Consider the following 27003-nt stretch of genomic DNA (forward strand, 5'->3'; position numbering starts at 1 on the left):
TGACCTGGGCCATGATGTAGTCCTGGGTCTCTTGGTAATGCAATCTCTGCTTTGTGTCTTTCTATTCCTGATGACTGCTCCAGTCTTGGTAGAGGAACAAGGCCTCTTTACCCACATTTATGATCTCTCAAATCTCTGGTATCTAAACATATTTAAGAGGCGGCTATCAACTGTTACCAGAAAGGTTCACGTAAGTAAATCCGTTTTGCGCTGAGTTTCTTTCCAGTTTCACCCATACTTTGACCTACTTTAAAACAGTTGAGGTAATGTGTTGATGGGAGTTATTTTTGTATGTCTTGGGGAATTTTTTTGAGATATTTTATGGGATGAAATGAATCACTCATCCCACACAGATGGGGACTTCTCAACACAGTCCCTCAGCAACTCACGGATTGTGAGCCCAAGGAGAAATCTTATCCGTGGCCATCTTTACACAACACTTAGGTCATGTTCGTACCCTGAAGGGGTCCTGCCTGGACCCAGACACAGCTGCTGGGGAGTTCTTCCTTCCTGTGCTCCCATGGTGCCAAAGCAGAGACGGGGCACCCACACCTATTAGCAATGCTAATCAAGACAACAATTAGATCCATGGTTTTAGGTATCTAGTTAGCAAATTCTTAGCTATTTTAGCATGGTTTCCTGTGCTGGCTAAATTGATATCAAAGTGTACACATTTCAAGGTGTTCCTTCCATTTTACTAGCATCAATATAACTACTATACACCAAGAAATTTCAAAATTAAGCTAATTTAAAAGATTTGTAACTTAGAATCATGTTCAAAATACTTTCACTTCTCCCTATCAGAGGGTCAAAAGGGTTGAAGTTGGTAAATATTTATTTACCATACTGAAAAAATTTTAGGTCTATAAAACCTATCACCAGTTATTAAAGGTTATGGTTTGGTGGGATGACCATTGAATAGCTTCTTATAGATCGGAGCATTGTGAAAATGACTGGTCCATGAAATGGCAGTTGAGGTGGTGTAGAATCTCACTTGTGAGACCCTGGAGTAGCATGCTTCAGAAGCAACTGATAGTTTTGGGAATGTGCCAAGAAGCTTGAAGATATGGAAAAACATTTCTTTAATGTTGCAGGTCTTGGCAGTTATATAGTAGGCCCCAGGCAAGTATAACAAAATAGTTTCAAAGTAGATCACATTGAGTTTTAAAGTTCCCCCAGTTAAAAAAGCTTTTAGTCAATATGAAATGCATACTTTTGGTTTGTACGAAACACGCATACTTAATTTTTGTCACATTAAAATTTATTTAAAAATACATGATCGCATTAGAAAGCATATTTTACAGTAGTTAAAGCAGCAATAGTTTTTTTATTACAAATTCTAAAAAAGAATCCAACTTTAAAAGTAAAAAGACACACTGATTATCATTGAAAACATTAAATTTAAAATTATCTCCTAAACAACAACAAAAAAATCTTTACATTAGCACAACTGCAATGTATTTGTTGAGTTTTACAGACATAGAATTGCTGTATGGTTTAGACTCTATCAATAATTTCTAATAAGTACAATGGTAACGAAGCATTAAGACAACTAGGCACAGGTAGTGGATCTGAAAAATAAAGGGTCCATTGACCAGTTTTGGGTCAGAGAAACCTATTCTGTTGGTAATAAAAGGCTCTAATGAATTGGGTCGTGGCCATGCACTCTGCACGTCAGTGTACAGGAAGAGCAGCAGGCCCTACTCCTACCCTGCCAGTTCCAGGAAGCAGCCACCTCTTCCACGAGTCATAGATGTTCCTTGGTCCTTATTTATCTGGACATACTCATGGGATATTCAGAACTGAAATTAAGGACCCCAAACAAACTTATTTGCATTTGAAGTCTTTTATATCATATTCTCCCCATTATTCTAAGACCCCACCAATAGGGGTAGCTAGAGCTGCTCACATGGTACAGGCTGTCTGACCCTGGAACCAGCCTGGGGTTCTGGTTTTGATGGTGCTATCAGTAGTCAAAGAAGAGTCTTGAAGGCCCAGAGATTGTGGCAGTGGCTTTAACCATGGTGAACAACAGCTGAGTACAATGTTCTCAGCAAGCAGTGTTACCCACTGGGTTGGGCCATAACAAATGCATTTGAAATCAATAAGACCATACCGTATACATAAAACAATAAAGAACATTATGAACCAATAACTACAACAACAATGGATCAGGCCTCTGAAAATCCAGAAACCAGAAAACTATTTTAAAGTGTTTAAATATAATTATACAAGGAAAAAAAAAACCCAAAAACAAGTTAAGCAACCTTATTTTCACATCCATACATTAAAAAAAAAAAAAAAGACCTTTGCTGGCATTAGGTACTATATGATCTTCAGTACTTTTCCCCTTGATATATAAGCACGTTAGAGGACTTTATAAAGTAGAGAACGTACAGAGAAGGCACTGTTTTGGCACTAGCAAAAAGGGTAGTTAACTTCACTCACCAGAAATACTAATCATGTGAATCTTAATAATCCATGATGTATGCTCTAAACCCAATCCTTGAAAGCCCTGTGGGAATTGTAATTTTGGTGCTGTCACTTGAAGCAATCAGGAGAAATCATGAGCAACGGTGCAGGGAAAGGAGAGCTGGAATTTTGGCACGACTTTGTCATGTAGTTATTCCCTGATAGAGAGAGATGATAAGGCTCAGCGGCTCTCTCATCATTGAGGGCAATTACTTTCCCTTATACTCCTTGTGAAGTACTCAAATGAATTTAGAAAATATGGTAAAAACAGATTCTAATTAAAAATGTTTTATCAAAAAGAACTGACAGCTAACTTGCCAACACCCAGGACTCAGAAAATATTTTGGCTAATATTTAAAGTAAAAAAGCTTAAAAACTTTTTCATTAAAATAAAAAACAGGCTCTTATCCTGCCTTTCATTGATTGATATCAACTTGGGTAACAGTAAGATTTTATATACCAATATTAGTTTCAACATTGAGATGTTGATACATAGAACTAAAGTACATGTGTATGCATCAAATGATATTTTACTTTTCTTGATGTTTATCTTGGGGGAAAATGTGGTTAAGTAATTATCTGAATTTTAGTTTATACTGAAGGCTCTAACAAGCTTTTCTCATAAGGAGTTTTTAAACTATAGTATGCACAGTCATCTTCTTAAATGCAGGGATAGCATTGCCTTTTATGGTAATTCACAAAGCATTCCTTTTTAGAGAAAAACATTAAGGAGTCATTATAAGACATTTCATTGAAAAATGTTGAGAAGATAGTTCCTAGTATATAAAGAAAAGTTATGGGAGCTGCTTTTACTTAATCACAATTAAAAGAATGTGATATACTTTTTTTTTTAATTCTGGAGAAGACTTTATAAAAATTTGATTGATTACTAGTCAAATCTACATAAAACATTTTGGTAATCCTAAAAAAGTAAATATAACATTTTGCTCAAAGGGTTATAAATTCAAATGCAGGCAACAGAACTGGTGTGTCAGAAAAGGTACAAAGGAAACAAGTAAACAGTGATACCCAAAGTCCCTACCTCTACTCCATTTAGATTACAAAGCACCTGTTACAATATATATATAATGTAGAGTTCAGTGATTTTATATTAGAAACATGATAAATATTTCTTAATCTATCTATAGAAAATATACATATAAAATTGCTGTATATTTTTAAATAGTTTAAAACCTAAAATACCTATCAATATAAAACACTAATTTTTCTCCACATCAGTTGTTTTTCTATCCAAATAACAATATCAAAGCCTACCATAAACACAACTTAATACACGGATATTTGAAATACACACACACATATACATCACTCATACATACATAAACATGCTTACATACATACAAACAGGCACATCCACTTGAGTCTTCACAGAAAAAATGTGCTGCCATGACCAAGCATCTCTTCATAGACATTTTTGTCTACTAAGTGTTTCAATGTGGAAAAAACAATTTTTAACTTAATTCTGCTCCCTAATTGAATATAGCGGGCATACTATTTTAGCTGCCTATCACATTCTAAGCTAATTTCTTAATTTTGTTATAGTAAAAGATTTAAAGATTCATATATGAAATTGTGCACATTTCCTGTGTGAAGGGCCCATTCTACATTTTTTTCTAGAATAAAAAGGGTCTAAGTGTACTGCTAGAACAGCAAGGATTTCATCCCCACAGTCCTTACTAAAATATTTTGCCCCTTGCTTATTTAACTCCTCCCCTTCAGTAAAACTTGGCTGGGCTTCAGATTTTACCACATGCATTCTGGAAATTGTGGAATGTCAGTAATGAGTTGTGTTAGGGATGCTAAAACATAGCAGCTATAAACATAGGCCTCCTACCTGTTAATCTGATATTCAATTAAAACAACTCCTGACTACACAATATAATTGCAACTTGAATAGCATCAATAAGATAACTGATCTCCTAGAAGAAATGTCAGAAAACAAATGTTTTCCTTGCCTTTGGATTAGGGGGATCAACTAGCATGCTTGGTAACACTCACCCAGGTGTTCTGGGATGCCACCCACCTGTAAGTGTCTAGCTCTAGCCTCCTCTAATGAACCATTTAATTATTTGCACAAAAAAGTCATTCATGAGGAGCAAAACACACTGAAGATGAATTTATGATCCACTATAAGGTAAAATATAGAATGTAGAATATTTTAACATATACAATTTATTCATAGACAAAGGTTATCATGTTTATATAGCTTTAATTCAGTTTGGTTAATTTTTTAGTTTAAAGCTTTAAGTAATTACGTTCTTAATCAAAAGAATTCCCCACTTATTGATGGCTATTGCGAAACACTGGAACTGGTACTAATAGTTTAATAGTTTAAATGACTAACAGTCATTTAAAAGCAAAGGCAATAAAAAGTGCTAAAAGATTTATTGGGGAGCAGGGTGGGAGACTTCCCTAAGTGCTTCCAAAAGAAACAACAGAATCAAAATAGATCTTAACTCCTTAAACTGGGTCAAATGCCCTTTACTATCCAAACAGGCACTTTAATATCAGAATAGGGGAGTTGTTTCTTACATTCTTGCATCTTTTCCTCTACTTGGTGTTGTAAAGGTAGATTTTGCTATTGTATCCCCTCACACTTAGGATAAGACAAAATAATAGAAAAAGAGGAGTGAATTTTGTGCCTGTTTAGTTAAAAATGTTGAACTGTGATCAGGTCCTACAAAAAATGTATGAATTATTCCACCAACTGAGTCATTTCTCAGATTCTACTGGTTTAAGTGACTTCTATTTATTCCTGCTTTCAGGCCATGGGGCCCATCTCACTCCTTAGTTTTATGAGTCCCAAGTAGATCACAGTACATCTCACAAGCACTTCAGTGGGTTGAGGATGCAGACGGTGCAGGTATCTCACCTCTAAGGACTATAGCTTGCAAAGAAGAGTTCCAGGGGATGCCATCTGGTGACATGGAATGCCATTCTGTCCTGCATATAACAGCAGAGGCAAATGCTCCTTCTGGCTGAAGTTAGCAAACTGTTGTACCACACAGGAAAAAAATTGAACTAAACTCATTACTGGTATTTACCACTTAAAGAAAAGGCTCATTCTTTATCCCCTCACCCCTACCAGTGATAGACATGATAGTGGGCAACTGCATCTTTAGTGTACCTGCACTGACATTAAGGAAGCCTATTAAGGAAAAGCAATCATTATTTCCCCAACCACAGAGGGCACGTACAAAACACTTTCTATTCAGTGATCCACTTCTATTTAGGTATGTGCAGTATATGCCACCAATTATGACAATACTGGTGTGATGTGACAAAATAATGGTAAAATACACCAACTAACTTTTAACATTCATGTTCCCAAACATATACCTACATTCACACATACACACACACACATACACTATTTTAGGGATATTCATCACTGAGAAGAGAGCTCAGGAGGTTTCCCCAGGCATATAATTCACCATGTGAGGAGATACAATTCAGGTGAACTGTGCACGCCGCAATCCCATGACAACCTAGCATGATGATGACATCCTGTCATAGTTTATTCAATGTAGGATATGTATGTAGACTGTGGACCAGCTCTGCTCCTGCAAGCATTAGCATTCACTTGTCTTTTCATGGAATATGAAAGGCAAACTGAGATTTCTTTGGTGATGGTCATTTGGTTGAATGGCAGATTTTTCCTCTGCTGCTGTATTAATGTTGTCTGAATAAGCATCTTCATCATCTTCTTCATCCCTTGGGTTACCCTCCAGGCTGTGTCTAATGCCGTAAGCAAAGTAAATAAGAAAACCTTTTGGTGGAAAAAAAACAAAACAAAACAAAGTTTTAGGTGTCTCAGAAAGTAACTCTTCATCTGGGAAATTTAACATACAACTTAATAGGCTTTTCCCCCCTTCTCTTTCTGCCATTTTAGAAGAATGGAATGCAAATACAAGGTACCCCATAGCATGTCTCCTCTATATTTTTTCTGGTAGAAAAATGTACTTCTTTATTTTTAACCTTATAGAATGCATTTTTCTCTAAACAAATGTTTTTTAGGCAATGTTTATGTGGAATAAAATTATATGTATGTTTTCAAAACTCAACACCATACTTTCAACAAAATGACATGTGGGTAAAGACTAAAATTACATCTTAAATAGGCATGGTGGACTATCACAGTCATGGTTAGTTATTCTGGAAAGCATGTCCTGTGTTAACAAAAGGGACATGGATATGCCTTCCACATGTCACTATCACCAGGAGAGGCCAAAGAATGGTGTATACAGGAATTGTCAATCAATGGTCATGCTAATTGTGTGAGGATAAGAGGTGATGTTTTTTGTATTCTCTTAAGGTAATTACATATATGCAAGCATTTTGCTGTGTTTTGGTTATATTTTAGAAAACTGGGTGAGAATTTGGGTTGATATGACATTACTTTTTCTGTGCTTCATTTTTCTCATCTGTAAGTTGGAGAAAATAGAATCCAAGTGGTTTTCCAGGCTTACTGAGAGATTTAAATTAAAAAAGGGATCTGAGGGACTGGAGATATCTTTGGGTGGTAGGGCACTTGCCTAGCATGTGCGAGAGCCTGAAGTCTATCCCTAGTACTTCAAGCATAGCAAAAAACAAACAAACAGAAAAACAGGTATGTGAAAAATACCTGAGAAAGAAAACACTGATGTATTCAAGACTTGGGATAGGAAGGAACTGAAGAATTAAAAAAAAAAAATTTAAAAAGCTTGAGGTTAGAGAGGAAATATTCTCTAATGACAGCCCATGAACAATGAAAGAGAGGGCCAAAGTTCCCAAAACTACTAAATTAAAAGACTTACCAAGAGCCATCCAAATGCTGAATCTAACCCAAGTATCTGCACTCAATTGGACCATCAGGTAAATGTTCACCAGGATGCTAAATGCTGGCAAAAATGGTAAGAATGGAACCTAAGAGGAAAAGGACATCTTTTTAAACTCATATTTTTATACTCATATTTGAAAGCATGTTCCCCAAATGATTCCAAAATTATGCAATAAATTTGTCATAATTACTCTCAAAATGCATCATTAAATTTATATTCTTCCAAGAAAACCAACCCAAGTAAAAAACGTACTTCTAGAGACTGCTAAAAGGAGAGACACATTTCAGATTATTTACTGAAGCTCAAAGCAATAGGAGATTTGACCAAACCCAATAACTTCTGCATCATCACCAAGATAAAGTGGGTTTAGGGCTTATCTGTCTACTATAGAAATCAACAGGGCATGCCACTGGAACTCTGTATATACATGGTAACCCTCTTCCAGCCCAAACCTGCTCTCACTTCTAATAGGACATGATTATTTCAGAGGAAGGGCTTTCGATGGGAATAAATGTGAGAGGGCTCTGAATCTCTAAAGATATTCCATTTATTTTTCTGATATTACAGATTAGTAAAAAAAATTTGTTTATTACCCTATATAAAAATCTTGCGTTAGGAGCATATCCAAATTTTAGCAATGAGGAGTACAACAGAGAGAATACTGTGACAAAAGGGACATGTCCAGGAATTTCGACATTCTTGTTCATGGGTTAACTTTGTTAGGATTATTATTATTTTTTTAAACAACTCAAACAGAGGAAGTGAGTGCATACAATGCTTAGGATCTCTAATCCCCACCACACATACCATAAAGGCTACTTTTTGCTGATTTTGTGGCTGCCTCCAAATAGTGAGGATGATGGCGATGCAGAGAACAAGAAACAGCACGAGAAGAGCGAGGCTCCAGGCTTCCCTCCTGGAAATAGCCTGGACTCCATACGTGGTCAGAATACTCAGGCCCAATATGAGGAATGCTGCCAAGGTGTAAGTATTAAAATGAAGTCAGCATATGCACTTCACTTCTGCAGTTTTAACAGTCTATTCTGATACAACATGAGTTCTTTATATATGGGCTTCACCGAATATAAAGATTATTTGCTTCCTCCTTTCTTCTTTTGCATTGGGAAAAGAGATGGTTGATTTTACTGATTTAAGAAACACTACATGATTCTGCATTACCGTCTGCTTAGACAACAACCTTCTCACTTGATGCTACCATCTTGCTTTCCTTGCCCATATGCCATCTGGAACCTCATTTGCTACTCTCTGACTATATTATATTACATGGACTGATGGGATGCTATAGAGGGTAGACAGTTCCCCCGCTTCTTTTTTCCCCAATGAGAGATGGCAAGTGTATTTTAAGCTGTTGCAAACATAAAGTGATAATTCAGATGGATAATATTATATGACCTGCATCATTTCTCCCTGTTTCAGACAATGACATGATTCCTAGTCTATGTTAGAGGGTCCTCTAACTCTTCTTCAGAGAAACCTCTTCTTCCCTGTCTTGCCAGCAATAATCTTGTGCCATAAAAGCCTTGTGAGAGCAAGGACCATCTCTCCTGCTACTCCAAGTGCCTAGCAGGGTGCCACACCCATGATGATCAAGAAAAGTCACTGGATTTACGGGTAATTAGATAACTGGGTGAGCAAACAAAGATTTACTACATTGCCTCCCAATCCCATCTGATTCCGGTTCCATTATTGGAAGAGGTATTTGACTTGACAGACTTAAAGCAGAGTATCCTAACAGCCAGTGAAATGTTTTGCACTTCTGCAACTCTTTCCTTAGGGAATTTCTTCCTTTCCTCTTCAATTATCAAGACACAATAAACCTATCTTGATAATACTCACATAATCTCAACTACTCATAACTTGTTAGGTGGAAATTTCAGGACTCAAATTGGTTGCTAACATAGGTTAGAGCAACACAAGTCCTACTGTCCTCTTTCTTTCACTTCATTCTGGCTCCAATTACACACATCTGCTGGTCTTTACCACATGCAGTGAAGAAGACTTACCTAGGAATCCTACCAGAAAGCTCACGAGAGAAGCCGACTGTCGTGTAGGCAGAGCAGAGGGGCTAAAGAGTGTTCGCAGGCTGAAGCCTTGTTGTTGTAGCATGATGACTTGGGACTCACTTTTTGAGGCTGTATCAGCACATGATCCCAGAGCTTCTTTCTCAGGGGAGTATTTGGGCTGCTCATAACATAAACCAGGCTGGTACCTATCCCCAAATAGATACTTGTGTCTTTATTTTCAAAGAGACATTTGGCTCAAGTGAAATCAGCAGCTACAACTCTTAAGTAGGACATGTTACAAAGTCATACTGTGTGCAATCAAGTGACTCTTCCCACGACCCAGACACATGATGTGCCGACCCAGGTCACAAACCTTTTCAATAAAATATCTGTAGCAACCCTGGATTTTCTCTGAAAACACTTAATTAGAAAGTTATACAATAGGTGCAAAAAACAGTTAAATTTTAAGGTGAGGCAATTGTGACAATAGGATAATTGCTTCTGAAATCGACTAAGCTCAAAGGAAATAAAGTTCATGGAAACAGTATAGAAACTTTGGCTAAATACCAGCTACCGAATAGTGTAATCTCTTCAGGTTGGTATTCAAAGGCCTCATCATAGTCTGGTCTCATTCCACTAACTTTCCAATCTGACTCCTGTAGCTTAACCCAGACAAGCTCATCTAACCATTTTGCCTTCTCCCTACCCAGTGCATACCATTTTCCTTTATGATTTGTGCCCTCTTCCTCTATAGAAAGTGGTCAAGTTAGCAGCCTGCACCTCCTACCACAGGCCCCACCTCCTGGTATCTCCCCCATCCTTCTCCAGTGAGGCCTCTTCTTCTGAGCAGCCTTTGCTTATTTTAGAAAGTAGTATTTTCCCTCCATATAAAGAAATATGCTCACTGAGAAAAAATACACTAACGTATGCAGAAGAAAATTAAAACCACGTGGAACCACTCCCAGTGTTAATCACTGTTAGCATTTTGGTACAATTTCATCCAGGCATATATGTGTATATACATATATCAATTCTTTATGTAAACATATGTTATTTAAGTAAGCTCAGATGCTATATATAGATTTACATCCTGAAACTGACATATATATCCACACAATTATCATTTTATTTGCTGTAAAAGAATCCACTGAATAAATGTATCCTCATTTATCTAACCATTCTCTTTTTGATAGGTTAGTTGCTTTTTTTTTCCACCCTTGTAAATTTACCTTTTCCATGAACATCTTTTAAATCTATCTGTGCATGCTTCTTTTTTATTTGTTTTAGTTAGTTACACATGACAGTACAATGATCTTGACATATCATACATTTGAATCAGATAGGGTTTAATTTCTCATTTTTCTGAATGTACAGGTTGCAGAATCATATTGGTCATGCAGTCACATATATACATACAGCAATATGTATGTATATATGTGTGCATGCTTCTTCAATTAAACTTTTAGTGTAAAATTTTGGCACTGAATTATCGGGACAAAAAGTATTGTATATTTAAATGTCTTTATAGATTGGGCCGACCTATCACTAATGATCAAACTGTGCTCAATTCTTTGCTAAAGACCAAGGCTGCTTCTGCTTCTGCCACTTTACAATGATTTTTACTGACGGACATGGCCTCTCACCTTGTCAGACTATTGGCATCCTTGAAAGCAAGGATGGTAAGACCCATTTTCTTTACTCCCTGAGCCCTACCTGGCACATGCCTTTCAGAACCAGTGGTAACTCACCTGAGAATGAGCACACAGGCTGCGACCAGAGAGTAGGCCATAAGGGTGCCAATGGACATCATGTCCACAAGTGCCTTCAGGTCAAAAAGAAATGCCATCACAGCTATTGGGAGAAGAAAAGGAAAAAAGACCAAGTTCATAACCTCTGATGAAATTCAATACAGTTAATCACTTGACTCAGGGACAAATAACTGGCACTTTTTTAAAAATTTCAGTATCAATGACAAATTAAAGTATAGAAAATATATTTCTCATAGTTATAAAGTGTTCTTTAGGTCATATAAATTGCTAATCAGTCTTCAAAGACCCTCAGCTGTCTAGCAAGTACAAAATACGTCTCATTTATTATTTGCAACACATTTGTCCTGACAAACAGTGAAAATATATGATAGAATACTGTCCTGGGATGTCTCAGAAGAAAAATATTGCTAGCAAATACTGGCTAGCTCACTATTAAAAACCATAAAAAAATTTCAGAGAGTTTTCATTTTAGAAGTTATATAGCCATTTTAATTTCTATCTGTATTAAGAAGTACATACAACCCAAAAACTTTGAAATGAGTATGACAAAATTAAACAATACAATAATTTTCAATTCAATATTTCTGATATAGATGAAACTCTACTCTGATTAAAGCTATACATTCCAGGTAGACTGGTTAGATGTGAGAGACCAGATTGTGGTCCTGCACACAAAATCCCAATAATGTTAACAAGTAAAATATACTTTAATATTAACTTAAATTTATCACATATCAGTCCCTATCCTAGTAAGTAGAGAATGTCACATTACATTTATATGGTATTCCAGACCTCTCTCTGAAAGATTTATATCTCTATGATCTCATTTCATCTTTAAGTCAATGATCTTATGAGATGGGAAATAATTTTGGTTTAGCTATGTAAAATAGCTGGTATTGGACCATTTTTGACCCAAAACCCAGCATTTGCCCATGGTCTGACCTAACAGGATTATCCCCATTTTACAGACAGGTTAACTTATCAAGGCTACAATCACCAGGCTGAGGCAGAGCTCCAGCTAAACCAACATCCCTGCATTCCTTCTACAGTACCACATCTTTCCTTTAAATACACTGTAAGTCTAACTTCAAAAACTCTTTATTGCTAGTAGACTTAATTTTCGTATGTTTTATAAGGATCACAGTGAAATAGGGTAGCTAGAGAGGAAAATATGATTGATTATCCATACAGGCAAGTAAGGTCTGAGAGTCCAAAATAACCAAAATGTAATATTTAGGAGCATTAAAAGAAGAATTCCATTACAATTACCTTCTTTCATTATTAACTTCTACATCTTATTATGCTGCTGAATTACATTATTTTCAAGTGGAGAGGGATACATTATCTTTAAAATTCTGAATACAAAGTATTATTGGGCAATAGTTTTATTTAAAAGAGTAAAAGGTTTTAGAGATTAAATAAAATGTGTGATCCTTTGACAAGAAAAATTTATGAACTATCTTTAATACTGTAATATACTGATAAATAAAATGATCTCTGGGTCATCCAGCTCAATCTTTATTTTATAGGGACAGAAATCTGAGAAAACAAGTGACTTGACCTTCTAATCTATGCCTTGTCAACTGTCAGATTTATTGAAAAATGTTCACAAAGTGAAACTGTTTTCAGCAAATACTTTCTAGCCCTGAAATCTCATTTCATATATAATGAAGCATTAGCCCTCTCTAAGTCCCCAATATATCAGAGCTTTAACAAATTATTTTGACTTAAATGTCTACTACCAAGACTATATCATTTTATATATCTATAAAACTTTCTATTGTTTTTATCCTGCTTCTTATAACAGTCCTCTAAGACCATTCTTTTCAAGCTGTAGAATCTCTGAAAATTTTTGCATGCAATAAGAATCTGGCTGAAGGCATTTTACAAGGATATTAAGATATGTCAAAATGTAGGCAATCTGGATTTTCTGAATGTAAGTTACACATCCAAATTGGTGCAAATAGAACTAGATTCCAAATGGGGTAAGAGGATATTGTAAGTCTTAGAGAACTAGGCACCCAGAAAGCAGGGATGCCACAGTACTGAGGACAGCAAGTACAATGGCCAGCCAGAGGTTATCTTTTATCTTTGACATTTCTCAATACTTGATTAAGGAGGGGTGAAGTTTAGCTTTCAAAAAATCCTAGAATCATTATTTTAAAATTAATATTTCCCAAATTAAATGATTCTTCAATTAAATATTCTGTATCAAAAATAGAATTTCATGTGCTCATTCATCAATTTAAAAAGTATACCCAATACATATTGAAGAAGCATTATTTTATAACCTTTGCACATCAGTTAGAAGTCCAAATGGTTAAAATAATGACATAATAAAAAATCCCAAAAGATCAATTAAGGATGAATTTCAATTTACCACCACCACCACCACAATTTTCAAATGTTAATTCCAATGCTCATACATTAATTTATCCATGATTTTGTTCTTAACTTACATGCACAGCATGCAGACCCACTTTCTAAGTCCATGCATGCGCACAAAATGCTCCAGTCCAGTGTTGAAGAAGCCTATATTTGTAAAGCTTACCAGAAATGACCCCTGCAGTCAACGTGGCAGCAACTGGTGACTGCCTCTTACTCACTCTGGCAAGAAATCTAAACAGTAAACCATCCCGGGCCATGGCAAACAGAATGCGGGGTAAAGGAAACATAGAGCCCAGAAGACTAGAACAGAAAAATTCATAATCCACATGTAAGTTATTTTAAGTATTATTCCAGAAAGGTATATACACAGGTAAAGACTGGACATAATAACATGCAGAACCAAAAAATTCAAAACAGGAACAAGTCACAAAAAAATGACTGAACTATTGAACTTCATATCAATCAAAACAGGTGATCACCTAACTTTCTATTCTTTCTCAGAATCCTTGATGAAAAAGATCCCCCTTTTCTCAACAGACATCAACCCTCTCTCACCTGCCACTGCACCCGATGATAAAGTAGCAATTATTGGTGTCTTCGTTTTGGAATTGATTTGAGCTAGACATTTGAAAAGCAACCCATCCTCCGCCATAGCATAGATTACCCGAGGCATTGGGAAAATGGATCCAAGAAGACTGAATGAAAAGCAAAGACATGCAGTATGGCAAACACATTCATGCAAGATTACACCTCAGCACTGAAATCAAGTAACTGTGTACAAATCAGCTGGACAGCTATAATTATGAAGTCATATTATTTTAAAATGCACTATGATTGGACATTTAAAAATATTTGACAATACATTGTACTAGTCATTATTTTGTTCCAGATTATTTGCCCAACCAAATTATCACACTGAAAACAATATTGCAAGTAAGTCATCTGTGTGTACCATGAGTCTTATTGAATTAAAATGAAATAATTAGACATTACCAAAAAAAAAACAAATTAATAGCATTAAGACATTTTTGGTGACAATAATTCAGAAATAAACTTCCTAAATTAACACATAATTAAAGAAGAGATTAAGCAGCTGTATCTCATATTCAGTAACTATGCATTTTTATATTATCATTATTTTTCATCATATAGACTAATCTTTGATCAAATTGGTAATAATTCCCAGCGTCACAAGATAATTAAAAAAATCAACTTACTGAAAATGTAGTACAGAGAAGTAGCCACAACTAAAAGTTAGTAACAGTAAAGTTTAACAAGAATTTTGCTTAAGATTTTTAATTATTTGTGTTTCTAGTAACACCATTCCATTTATTATTTAGTTGTAGAAGATGAACACTAAAGAGAAAACAAGTAAAATGCTTTATTTTTAAAAATCCATTTTCTCTTTTAATAAAAGTGTTGAGCTTAACCACAGATGAATCTCTGTCCAACCCTTCTAAGACTACAGTGACACAATATGTTTACAATTCTGACTTTTTAAACCATGTGAAGGTCTTCAAAATAAACCTCAACACTAGCAGGTGGCTGAGAAACCCACAATAGCAATTTCTTTCTTTTTTGAGATCTTACAATGCTACTCAGGCTGGCCCAAAACTCCTGGGCTCAAGTAATCCTCCTGCCTCAGCCTCCTCTGTGACTGAAACTATAGGTGTACACCACTGTGTCCAGGTCACAGAATAATTTCTAATTGCCACTCAACATTCTTATGTTTTAAAAAAATAAAAGGAATTCTGAAATAAAACTACACTGAAAGTTATATTTATTTTTCTAATTTGACTTTTAGAAAATTACTTTCACTGAAAACATTAGTAATCAGGCAAAAAGATTAATTTTCTCTTTGTAAAAATATTCTAGAGTACAATGTAGTACCATATTAGGGTAAAATTTTACTTTTGATCATGTATTAATTGGAAATACGGATAACTCAAAAAAAAACAAGATATGAATCCTAAAGTATTAAAACAAACAGCAACTGAATATGACCATGTAAGACTCAAATACCCTTTTCTCTTCAGATAAATAGGATATGAACTTCCACCATTAATTTGAGAATGGTAATTTCTATTTCTAGAGCAAGTTCATTCTGAAAAGTCTGTGCTCATAATAAAAAGTGTATGTTTGTATTTTAAAATGATATAACACATATCTTCCAATCACATAGACAATATTACTTTTAAGGACAGCAGGAAATGCCAAGTCTGCATACAGTTTCAGACCGTCTCTCAAACACTACAAGCAACACCAAGGCCAGCAGAAAAACGTTAACGTTATTCTAACGTTACAGTTAGAATCCTAAAGTTTTATAACACACACATATACAAAGATGAGTGACATATATGTGTTTGTGCTGATGCCATATATATTTCAGTGGAAGCTTGGACCATCCATATCTTGGAAAGCTAATTCTAAAACTGATGGGGGAAAAAGGCTTTTTGTTTTAATCAATTAATATTTTTACATGGCAACTCAGGGCAAACTGTTTAGTGAGAGCACACAGCTGCAAAATAAGTTCCTCAGGTTAGGATATTTTTAGAACATACAAAGGCAGTGTTTTAGATACTAACTGCACTTTGGAGGAACCCAAACTGTCCCTACCCCAAAGGCAAAGCAATGTACCTTGTTGACAACGCACACAGAGAGCCTGCTGCAACAACATATTTGGCAGGGCCCCATCCAACATACTCAAATGCCACTGGAAGGGGGCTTTTTTCATCGAGGAGGTAGTAGGGCATCATAAGTGTCAAAGCTGCAGAGACCCCAAAATAAGCCATAAAGCAAACAAGCAAAGAAGTCACTATTCCAATGGGAATAGCTTTCTGGGGATTCCGGACTTCTTCACCTAAGGAAAGAAACACAAGATATTCATGCTTAAGAAATAAATTAAGGGCAAAGAACTGAATGTGGGTCAAATTCTTCCCGTCCTCCATGATGATTCTACTCTGTGTCTGTCCCTGCTGTTTTCTTAGATTGATCCACTTATTTGACACAAAACTTGCCCTCTTTTTTTTGAAAGTACTTAGCTATCACATAAAAATCTAATTTCCAGAGGGAGAAGTCACGCATTTAAAAAAAAAAAAAAAAAGAGAGAAATTTCCCATTTAAAAAAAAAATCACACCAGCATTCTTAAGGATTTAGGGATAGGCCTATAGTCTAAATCCATTTGGAAAATGACTCATCCACAGAGATTAAATGACTGCTATGACACTTTGTAGGCTCTTAAACATGAAAGCTTCCCATAAACTTATTTCTAAAGGAATTCTAGTTGCAATATAAAAAAAAGAATATTTTGTATCCTTATAAAATTAGGCATTACCCAAAACATGGTCAACTGTATTATAAGGCCATGTAATGGTAAGAACCCAAAGGAAACACTTGCAGAGTGATTCTTATTTTAAAAATTTGTTCTTTTTAGATACACATGACCGTAGAGCGTATTTTGATATATCATACACACATGGAGTTTAACTTATTCTATTTAGGATCCCAATCTTGTGGTTGTGCATGATGTGGAGTTTCATTGGTTGTGTATTCATATATGTACATATCTGAATTGTTAGGAAATAGGAAAGTTGTATGTAAGATTCATTTTGTTTCCTATTTCCATACCTTCTCCCCTCCCTTTATCCCCCTTTGTCTAATCCAATGAATTTCTATTCTTCCCTCTTTACATGTTAGCATCCACATATCAGAGAGAACATTTGGCCTTTGGTTTTTTGGGATTGGCTTATTTCATTTAGCATGACAGTCTCCAGTTCTATCTATTTACTGGCAAATGCCATATTTCATTCTTCTTTAAGGCTGAGCAATATTCCATTGCGTAAATATACTGCATTTTATTTATCCATTCATCTGCTGAAGGGAATCTTAGTTGGTTCCATAGCTTAACTATCGTGAATTATCGAGCTGCTACAAACACTGACTTGGCTGTGTCACTGTGGTATGCTGATTTTAAGTCCTTTGGGTATAAACTGAGGAGTGAGATAACTGGGTCAAATGATGGTTTCTGAGATGCAACAATTTGCAGTCCCAACCAGCAATGTATGAGTGTACTGGAGTCAGATGAAACCTCACGGTAGTTTTAATTTATATTTCTCTAATTACTAGTGATGTTGAACATTTTTTCATTTATTTGTTGACCATTCATATTTCTTCTTCTGTGAAGTGTCTGTTCAGTTCCTTGGACCACTTATTGATTGGGTTTTTTGGGTTTTTGGTGTTAAGTTTTTGAGTTCTTTATATATCCTGGAAATTAATGCTCTACCTGAGGTGCAAGTGGCAAAGGTTTTCTCCCATTCTGTAGGCTCTCTGTTCACCTTCTTGATTGTTTCCTTTGCTGTGAAGCAGCTTTTTAGTTTGGTGCCATCCCACTTAGTGATTCTTGATTTTTACTCATTGTGCTTTAGAAGACTTGTGGAGGAACTTTGTTCCTAAGCTGACATGACAGAGTGTTGGGCCTACATTTTCTTCTAGTAGGCATAAGGTCTCTGGTGTAATGCCTAGGTCCTTGATCCACTTTTGAGTTTTGTGCAGGATGAGAGACAGGGATTAAATTTCACTCTGCTACATATGGATTTCCAGTTTTCCTAGCACTATTTGTTGAAGAGGCTATCTTTTCTCCAACATATGTTTTTGGCACCTTTGGCTAGTATGAGGTAACTGTATTTATGTGGGTTTGCCTGTGTTCTCTATTCTGTTCCATTGGTCTTCGTGTCTGTTTTTGTGCCAATTCCATGCTGGTTTCTTTACTATATCCGTGTAGTATAATAATAACGTCTACTATTGTGATGCCTCCTACTGCACTTTTCTCACTAAGGATTGCTTTGGTCATTCTGGACCTCTTATTTTTCCAAATGAATTTCACAAGTGCTTTTTCTATTTTTATGAAGATCATCATCAGAACCTTAACAGGAAGACTGCACTAAATCTGTAGAGCACTTTTGGTATTATAGCCATTTTGACAATACTAATTCTGCCTATCTAAGAACATGCAAGATCTTTTTATCTTCTGAGGTCTTCTTCAGTTTCTTTCTTTACAGTTCTACAGTTTTCACTGGAGAGGTCTTTCACTTCTCTTGTTAGTTCGAGTCTCAAATGTTTTAATTTTTTTGAGGCTAGTTTGAATGGGATAGTTTTCATAATTTCTCTTTCAGTTGATTCATCATTGGTGTACAGGAACGCAATTGATTTATGATTGTTAATTTTATATCCTGACACTTCACTGAATTCATTTGTGAATTCTAGAATCTTTCTGGTTTTGTGCAGGGTGAGAGACAGAGGTTAAGTTTTTTGGGTCATCTAAATATAGAATCATTTCATTGACAAATAGGGGTAGTTTGAGTCCTTGTTTTCCTATTTATAACCCTTTATTTTCTTTCTTTTGCCTAACTTCTCTAGTTAGAGTTTCAAGAACTATGTTGAAAAGAAGTGGTGAAAGAGGGCACCCTTGTCTTATTTCAGTTTTTAGAGGGAATGCTTTCAATTTTTCTCTTTTTAGAATGATGTTGGCCTTGGGTTCCGTGTATATAGCTTTTACAATGTTGAGGCACTGTTCCTATTATCTGTAGCTTTTCTAGTGTTTTGAACATGAAGAGGTGCTGTATTTTGTCAAATGTGTTTTTTGCATCTATTGAGATAATTATGTGATTTTTTTTATTTATTTCAAGTAAACAAAATAAAACTGATTTCTCTTTGTTTTATTCTGCTCAGTGTGGAACAGATGAATTTTTAATTTAAACTGGTCATTAAAGGAAATCAATATTTGTTTTTTTTATTTATTTTTATTGGTTGTTCACAACATTACAAAGCTCTTGACATATCATATTTCATACATTAGATTAAAGTGGGTTATGAACTACCAATTTTTACCCCAAATGCAGATTACAGAATCACGTCGGTTACACATCCACAATTTTACATAATGCCCTATTAGTAAATTATGTGATTCTTGTCTTTAAGTCTATTGTTGTGATGAATTATGTTTATTGATTTTATAAGTTGAACCAGCCTTGCATCCCTGGGATAAACCCCACTTGATTGTGGTTCACTATCTTTTTAATATGTTTTTGTATTCAATTTGCCAGTATTTTATTAAGAATACTTCCATCTGTGTTCATCAGGGATATTGGTGTGAAGTTTTCTTTCCTTGATGTGCCTTTGTCTGGTTTTGGTATCAGGGTGATAATTAGCTTCATAGAATGAGCTTGAAAGGGTTTCTTCCTTTCCTATTTCATGGAATAACTTAAGGAGGATTGGGGTTAGTTCTCTAAAGGTCTGGTAGAGTTGGCTGAGAATCTGTCTGGCCTTGGGCTTTTATTTGTTGGTAGGCTTTTGATGGCATCTTCAATTTCATTGCTTGAAATTGATTTGTTTAAATTTTCTATGTTGGAGAGCAATTCTTATTTAAGTACTTATTGTACAGGATAAAGATAAAAGTATCAATCAATGTTTTGTTTGACTAAAGAAAAGATAATTTAAGAAGATAATCACTTTAAAGTGATAGCACTCCAAATAGAAGGTTAAGGATAATAATTATGATTAACACTAAGTATCTGACAGCTTGCAAAGTACTGAACCCATATGCTATCTTAGGTAATCTAAACTGTATCTAAGGGGTCTGTACAGCTACAGAAGCCAAGGCTCAGTAGTTTCACTAAGTGCCTTTTAAATCAGATACGGCAGGTGTCACAGATGGATCTGGAACCAGCACCCTTCCTACCCAAATCCTACTCTTTCTTGACTCTCTGCTGCCACGCACAGCTACTCCTGTGGTATAAGGAACACTTTCACCTTCTACCTGGAGCTAAGACATTATTCTTACCAGTTGTTGCAATGCAGTCAAATCCCACAAAGGCATAAAAGCAAGTGGCAGCACCAGCTAAGGTTCCTGCAAAGCCGTAAGGCATAAAGCCACCAGCCCCGTAGATGCTTGTTCCGTTTTCAGCAGGTGGCTCTCTAAGGAAGAGAGCAAACACATTGTTAAGTAATTTTCAGAGAAACTTACACTTTTGGTGATTTGTCTCAAACAACATCCTTTGAAAGTTGTTGTATTCATCAGCTCTTTGAAGCTGACATATAAAAAACTAAAACTAACATCTTATATTGTCATCCTGTTCTTGACGATGACCCTCTGTGTCACTAACATCCAAGCAGAGGCTGATCAATAGCAAATGCATATACGATCCAGACCTACTCTGGCTAGAACCCACAAGTAGGCAGGATTTTTAGAGTACAGACCCTAGCATGGGCCAAGTTCTGTGACAAAGACAAGAAACTTCCTTCCTATTTTTCCAATATGAATACATTCTTCAACTCATGAAGCAGAGAGGAACCAGATTACAAGTAAAACAGAATTCCCTAGGCTTGCTCAATAATATGGAAGCTAAAATTTTATTATATGTTAAAATCTGTATAAAATCAGAGGACACTAATTTCTACCTCATCAGAATGACCATGGACAATATATATAAAGAGAAACATTTATATGTATCTTACTCTATATAATAGATGTTTTTGTAATCTTATTTCTGCTTATACACCTAATATCATTCTCCAAAAAACAAGACCTGAAAATTATTAAAAGTCTGAAAAAATGTAAAGAAACCGAATGTGGTCCCAAAGGATGTATGACTCAAAAACACTCATTGTTTTTTAGGGGTGGTGAACAGCTGGGGGGAAAAAGTCAAGTTCTTCCAGTGGTTAGGGTTTGCCCTGGCCCTTCCCCAGAACCAGCAGCTATACAGCTTCTCACAGTGGAGCACACCTACACCTTTATGTCTGGGAGGGAGAACCTTGGCATAGAACAGAGCCCAGAAAGGTCTCAGAAGCAAAACGTTTGAGAGCCACTGCACTAAAGGAAACTTTCATGTACACGCCATTACAATGTAACATTAAAATAAAAATTAAAAGAGGGATTAAAAAAGACCCTAAATATTTTACCTGGCATTTGCTGATATATTTTTGAGAAACTCTTCACTAATCTTCCAGTTAGCCACATTTCCCTTCACAAAGCCAGCAACCATGACAAAGAGAAGGACCAGGATATTAATAGCTGTGAAGAATTTATTTACCCAAGCAGACTCCTTTACTCCAAAAGATAAAAGACCTATGGAAAAAGAAAGAGCATTGTCATTTTACCTACAAGAAAGGCAATGACATTTTGAAGCAAATATAGACTCAGGGATGTTATTGTTACCAGCCTTCTTGTATTTAACTCCCATTTATTCATTTCCATGGCTAGTTCACTTATTAGTTGACTCATTGTGAAGCCACATCTTCTGAACACAACCAGTTTGATTTCTGGAGGAAAAAGTGCTCAGCCAGGAGATTCCATACTAAGAAATATAAGTCTAGTAACTCTGGCCATTGTTACCAATGGTGGGCAGATGTAAAGTAACACTTCACTGTAATGGAATGCTATTCTAAAAAGCTATTTTAAGCTATTTATTTCATGGTACTGGGGATTGAACCTTTTAAAATTAAAAACTCAATCATACATCTGCCATGTATTTATTTTACACATAGTTGGAATATAATTCTTCAATTGTCATGCCAAAAAAGTTTCTTGTTAAATTTATTTTAATCAATAGCTTTATAGAAACTACTGATTTGTTGTATAGTAAAATATAAACATATTCTATACAAGTAATCTTATCAGAAGAACTATGAAGAGAATAAAAGTCAACCATGATGTCTCCTACATAATTTTGCACATACAAACACAGAGACATATTTCCACATCAACAAATACATAACCTCATTTTTAACAGCTGTGTAACCAATTATACGGAGATGCCATACTTTAATCTCTTATTTATAGACAATTAGATCACTCTTAAGTTTTTTTTACGTTTATAAAGAGCAGTGATATCATCCTCTTATAAATATCTCTGTATACTTTCTAATTATTTCTTTACAACAATTTTCTTTTTTAAATTTTTTTTATACATGAACACAATGTCTTTGTTTTGTTTATTTATTTTTATGTGGTGCTGAGGATTGAACCCAGTGCCTCACACATTTGAGGCAAGCACTCTGCCACTGAGCTACAGCCTCAGCCCACAATAATTTTCTTTCTTTTTTAAAAAAAATTTTTTGATAATGGGAATTTAATTCAGGGACATTTTATCACTAAGCTGCATCCCCAGCCTTTTTTTTTTAATTTATTTTTTAGTTGTAGTTGGACACAATACCTTTATTTTACTTATTTATTTTTATGTGGTGTTGAGGATCGAACCCAGGGCCTCACCTGTGCTAGGCAAGCACTCTACCACTGAACCACAGCCCCCCAGCCCTTTGTATTTTGAGCTATTTACAATAATTTTCTATAAGTTAATACTGTATCAAAGGTTATGCAATTTTCCGAGGCTTTTTAATCATATTGTGAAAATATTCTACAGAAACTTTGGCCCAATTGAAATTGCCCAGTTTTGCTATCAGTGTATTCTGTTCATATTGATTTATGATTTATTTATATATTAATGCTATAAGCTCTCTGTATAGTATGTACTTTCCCTATTTATCATTTGCTTTCTTTCTGTTTTTATTTAATATTTTATTTTATTTCTCTGTGGTACTGGGGACAGAACCCAGGGCCTTGTGCACATGAGGCAGGTGCTCTAACACTTAACTATACCCAGTTCTGTCATTTGCTTTTAACCTTCCTATTGATTATATATATAGAAAAGTTATTCAAATAACCTATAAATTTTCCTTTTTTATTTACTATCTTTAATGATTTTTTCCTAATATCAACCTATAAATGTTCATATGTTTCCTTCTAGTTATTAATGATTATTATATTTATCATATTTGAATCTTTAATCTATCTAGCATAAGATATGAATTATGGACCTAACAAAGTTTACATATTTATTATTGGAGAAATGACTGCTATGGAAATACTATGCCACAGATTTACTTGCTTCTTCTCTATACCCACAACACCCTGCATCCCATAAGCAAGATTTTCCAAGCAGAGGTGAGAAGTTGAATCTCATTCTTCTAATTCCCAGAATCTCATAATAATAACTCTGAATGATACAAAGGACAGCCATAGGGTCAGCACAAGTACTGACTCTGTAATTGTCTAGCTGGGTTACAAATGGTTGCTATACATCCCAGAGAATAACAAAGGAACTATCACATTTTATATCAGTTTCCCAATGTTACATGTGCACTCTTTACTCTGAGGTATCATCTCCCACCAATAGATTAGAGACCAATAAATATCTCATCTGAATATGGCATGTACTTCCCTCCGATTGATAAGGCAGGGGGTATTACCAAAGGAATAAATATTTATAAGAGGGGTTTCTGACCTTCAAAGACTGTAAGGACAGTGTTATAATGTAAGTTTAGACTATCTTTAAAGGAAAGCTATGATGGTGAATGAACAAAGAAAAATGATGTAGGCTCAGGCCAAGCCTTAGTCTTGCCATGGAATTTAAATGGGTCACAGCTACATGCTGCTCAATGCTGACAGATTAATGCTGAATATTTTAAGTTTAATGAAATCATCTCTAAATAAAAAATGATATAACTTATTTAATGTAAGCTAGACTGTTTAGCTACCAAACCAAACTAAATTCCATCATCTGATGAAAGACAATGAATGTATTTTTTTTTTTGCCATTAGAAGCAAAATAGAAAACATTTTAGACCGATAAATTTTGTTCATGTTTCTATCCCTATATAATACATTTTATTAAGGACTAACTTTTTAAATGTTAAAGATATTTCTTAAATCAGATAATTTTACAGGTAAACATTTCATAATGAGCCAAGATATTTTTGTCACATCCTTCTAATCTGGGGGAAAAAAATAGAGGTAAGGCTGGACAGGCAAGAGCAGGTAGATTACTCACAGTAAATCAACTAGGAAGTAGGAACAAATAAAAAAAAATTTATTTTTAGTGCAATCCTTGATGGACTTAATTAGGACTTCAGGGCTGGCAGTATGGCTCAGTAATAGTGTTTGCCTAGAATGCCCAATGGCTCAGGGATAGAGTATTTGCCTAGCATGCCCAAAGCCCAGGGTTTAATCCCTAGCAACACACACACACACACACACAAGCAAAACCAGGGCTGCAGATAGCACTATCAATCAAAATAAAAAACGTTCCAATAATTAAAACAAGTAAAAGGGCATAGCAGGAAGCAAAATAAGCCAATCCCAAAGAATCAAAGGCCCAATGTTTTTTCTGATATGAGGATGCTAATTCACAATAGTGGGCAGGGAGAAGAATAGAGGTATTCTGGACTAGACACAAGGAAGTGAAGGAAGGGAAAGGGGTCTGGGGGTAGGAATGATATAATGAATTGGACATTATTATTCTATGTGCCTATATGATTACATGACCTAAGTAACTCTACATCATGTACAACCAGATGAATGAGAAGTTATACTTCATTTATGTATGACATATCAAAATGTATTCTACTGTTATATATGACTAATTAGAACAAATAAAAAATATATTAAAGAAACAACGAAAAAAATGGGGCTGGGACTGTAGCTCAGTGGCAGAATTGCTTGCCCAGCATGTGTGAGGCACTGAGTTAGATCCTCAGCACCACATAAAAATAAACAAATAAAATAAAGGCACGCTGTCCACTACAACTGGAAAAAAAAGAAAGAAAGAAAAAGAAAACAGAGGGGGACAACAGGGATTAATTATGCTTATAAAATGAAGTTGGCCATCAATTGAGTATTTACTATGTTCCATGAAAGAGGCATGTTTAAGGTAGAAACTGATATCCTTATTTTATGGATGAGCAAACTGAGTGATGGATGGAAAGATTAAGTAAACTGTAAGTAAACTGTTCTAAAAGCAGTAAGTGGCAGAGCAAGACTGAAAACCAGATTGTTCCTACTTCTAGTTCTTGTGCCTTTTTAAACCACTGTGCCATAACACTGGTAAAAACTAAAAAATTTCATTAACTATGTTTGCTATACAACATCTATGTTCAAAAACAAAAGGTGTGGGCTGGGGTTGTGGCTCAGTGTTAGAGCACTGGCTTAGCACATGTGAGGCACTGGGTTTGATTCTCAGCACCACATACATAAATAAATAATGGTATTGTGTCCATCTACAACTAAAAAAATCAAAAAAAGACAAAAAAAAAATGATCTGAATGCCTCCTTTTCAACCAGATGCCTACAGTATGCAGATGAAAGCCTGATAGAAAACCTGAATTTCTTCTAGAAATAGTATACTTGCAAATATCCTTAGTTGTATTGGATAGGATGGATCAATCCCAAGAAATCATACATTTTCCTTATTGAAACTTCACTGCCACTCCTGCAAATGTTCAATTTATATTATAAATTGTCCTCATGCTATCATTTGGCTAATGCCTTTTACTCAGATATGTTTCTTCTATCATTCCAAACAATTCAGATTCAGACTTTTGTTTTTGGTTTGGTACTGAGGTTTAAACCCAGAGGCACTTTATCACTGAGTACAAACCTACCTTTTTTATTTTTAATTTTGAGAAAGGGTCTTGCTAAATTGCTGAGGCTGATCTTGAACTTGCAATTCTTTTTTTTTTTTTTTGAGTCTCCTGAGTTGCTTAATTTTGAAACATAACCAATCACAGAAGATAAAATGAGTTTAACCAGTGACAATGCCCACAGACATCCAACAGAAACCTAAGTGTGTAAACATGCTGACTTAATCTGGAGAACTCACACTCCAAATTCAGCAGTGACCTACTTTCCTGAGATGATTAATTTGGAATTTGGCTCATCATAGGGAAAAGTATGTTTGGTTATCTTACCTGCTAAAAGTAATATAAGGCACACAGCAAAAAAGTCTGGGTACTCTGCAAGGCCAGTATAATTCATTTTGAAGTATGTTCTGAAAAACTGACCAATCTGCTTGCTAAGAAGTTCATCAAAGGTGCCACTCCATGCTCTTGCCACACTTGATGTACCTTCCCAAAATATAGAACATTCAGAGAATAAAAATCAACAGCAGAAAATTAACATCATATGCTACTTGGTCTTATTCTAGGATTAACTTACATTAATTTACATAGATTGAAAATTTTAATCACATTAGAAAATTATTTTAATAATTTTGTAATTACACAATAGTATCAAATGCTCAAGTTCAAAACTGTAGAATCAGGTGACTTTATTTGCAATAAAGAACCACATATAAAATATATATATATATATATTTTTTTTAACATATATATTTTAACCATAAATAATATATATATATTTTAACATGGGATTTTCAAACCCATTAGGAGACATATCTGGTATTGAAACAAAATCACAGAATTGGGGCAGGGATGTAGCTCAGTGGTAAAGTGCTTTAGCCAGCATGCATGAGGCCCTGGCTTCTATCTCAAGCAAAATAAATAAATAAATAAAACCAATAGATCAATCAATTGATCAATCACAGAATTGTGCAATTGGAGACATTTTAGAAATGAGAAAAGTGAGACACTGGGATCCAGTGACCCACGGGCGGTCAGGC

General features: G+C 35.2%; 1 protein-coding gene across 4 annotated transcripts in view; it reads right to left on the minus strand.

Moving 5' to 3' along the window:
* Positions 1-1239: 1239 nt before the first annotated feature.
* Slc7a2 (solute carrier family 7 member 2) overlaps positions 1240-27003 on the minus strand; it is a 72569-nt gene continuing 46805 nt past the window's right edge. For 2 of the 4 annotated variants that reach the window (XM_078031080.1, XM_021732464.3), the window contains 10 exons: positions 26294-26449; positions 21452-21617; positions 20334-20467; positions 16132-16354; positions 14050-14189; positions 11086-11188; positions 9338-9543; positions 8121-8287; positions 7290-7398; positions 1240-6262 (listed from right to left, as the gene is read on the minus strand). In XM_078031080.1, coding sequence (XP_077887206.1) covers positions 6066-6262; positions 7290-7398; positions 8121-8287; positions 9338-9543; positions 11086-11188; positions 14050-14189; positions 16132-16354; positions 20334-20467; positions 21452-21617; positions 26294-26449 — 1601 coding nt within the window. In that variant the 3' untranslated portion in view covers positions 1240-6065. Of the gene's footprint in view, positions 6263-7289; positions 7399-8120; positions 8288-9337; positions 9544-11085; positions 11189-13657; positions 13795-14049; positions 14190-16131; positions 16355-20333; positions 20468-21451; positions 21618-26293; positions 26450-27003 lie in introns of all 4 variants that reach the window. The other 2 variants (XM_078031081.1, XM_078031082.1) reach the window with 2 other exon arrangements.

The sequence above is a fragment of the Ictidomys tridecemlineatus genome, chromosome 14 (genome assembly GCF_052094955.1).
Source record: "Ictidomys tridecemlineatus isolate mIctTri1 chromosome 14, mIctTri1.hap1, whole genome shotgun sequence".
NCBI lineage: Eukaryota > Metazoa > Chordata > Mammalia > Rodentia > Sciuridae > Ictidomys > Ictidomys tridecemlineatus.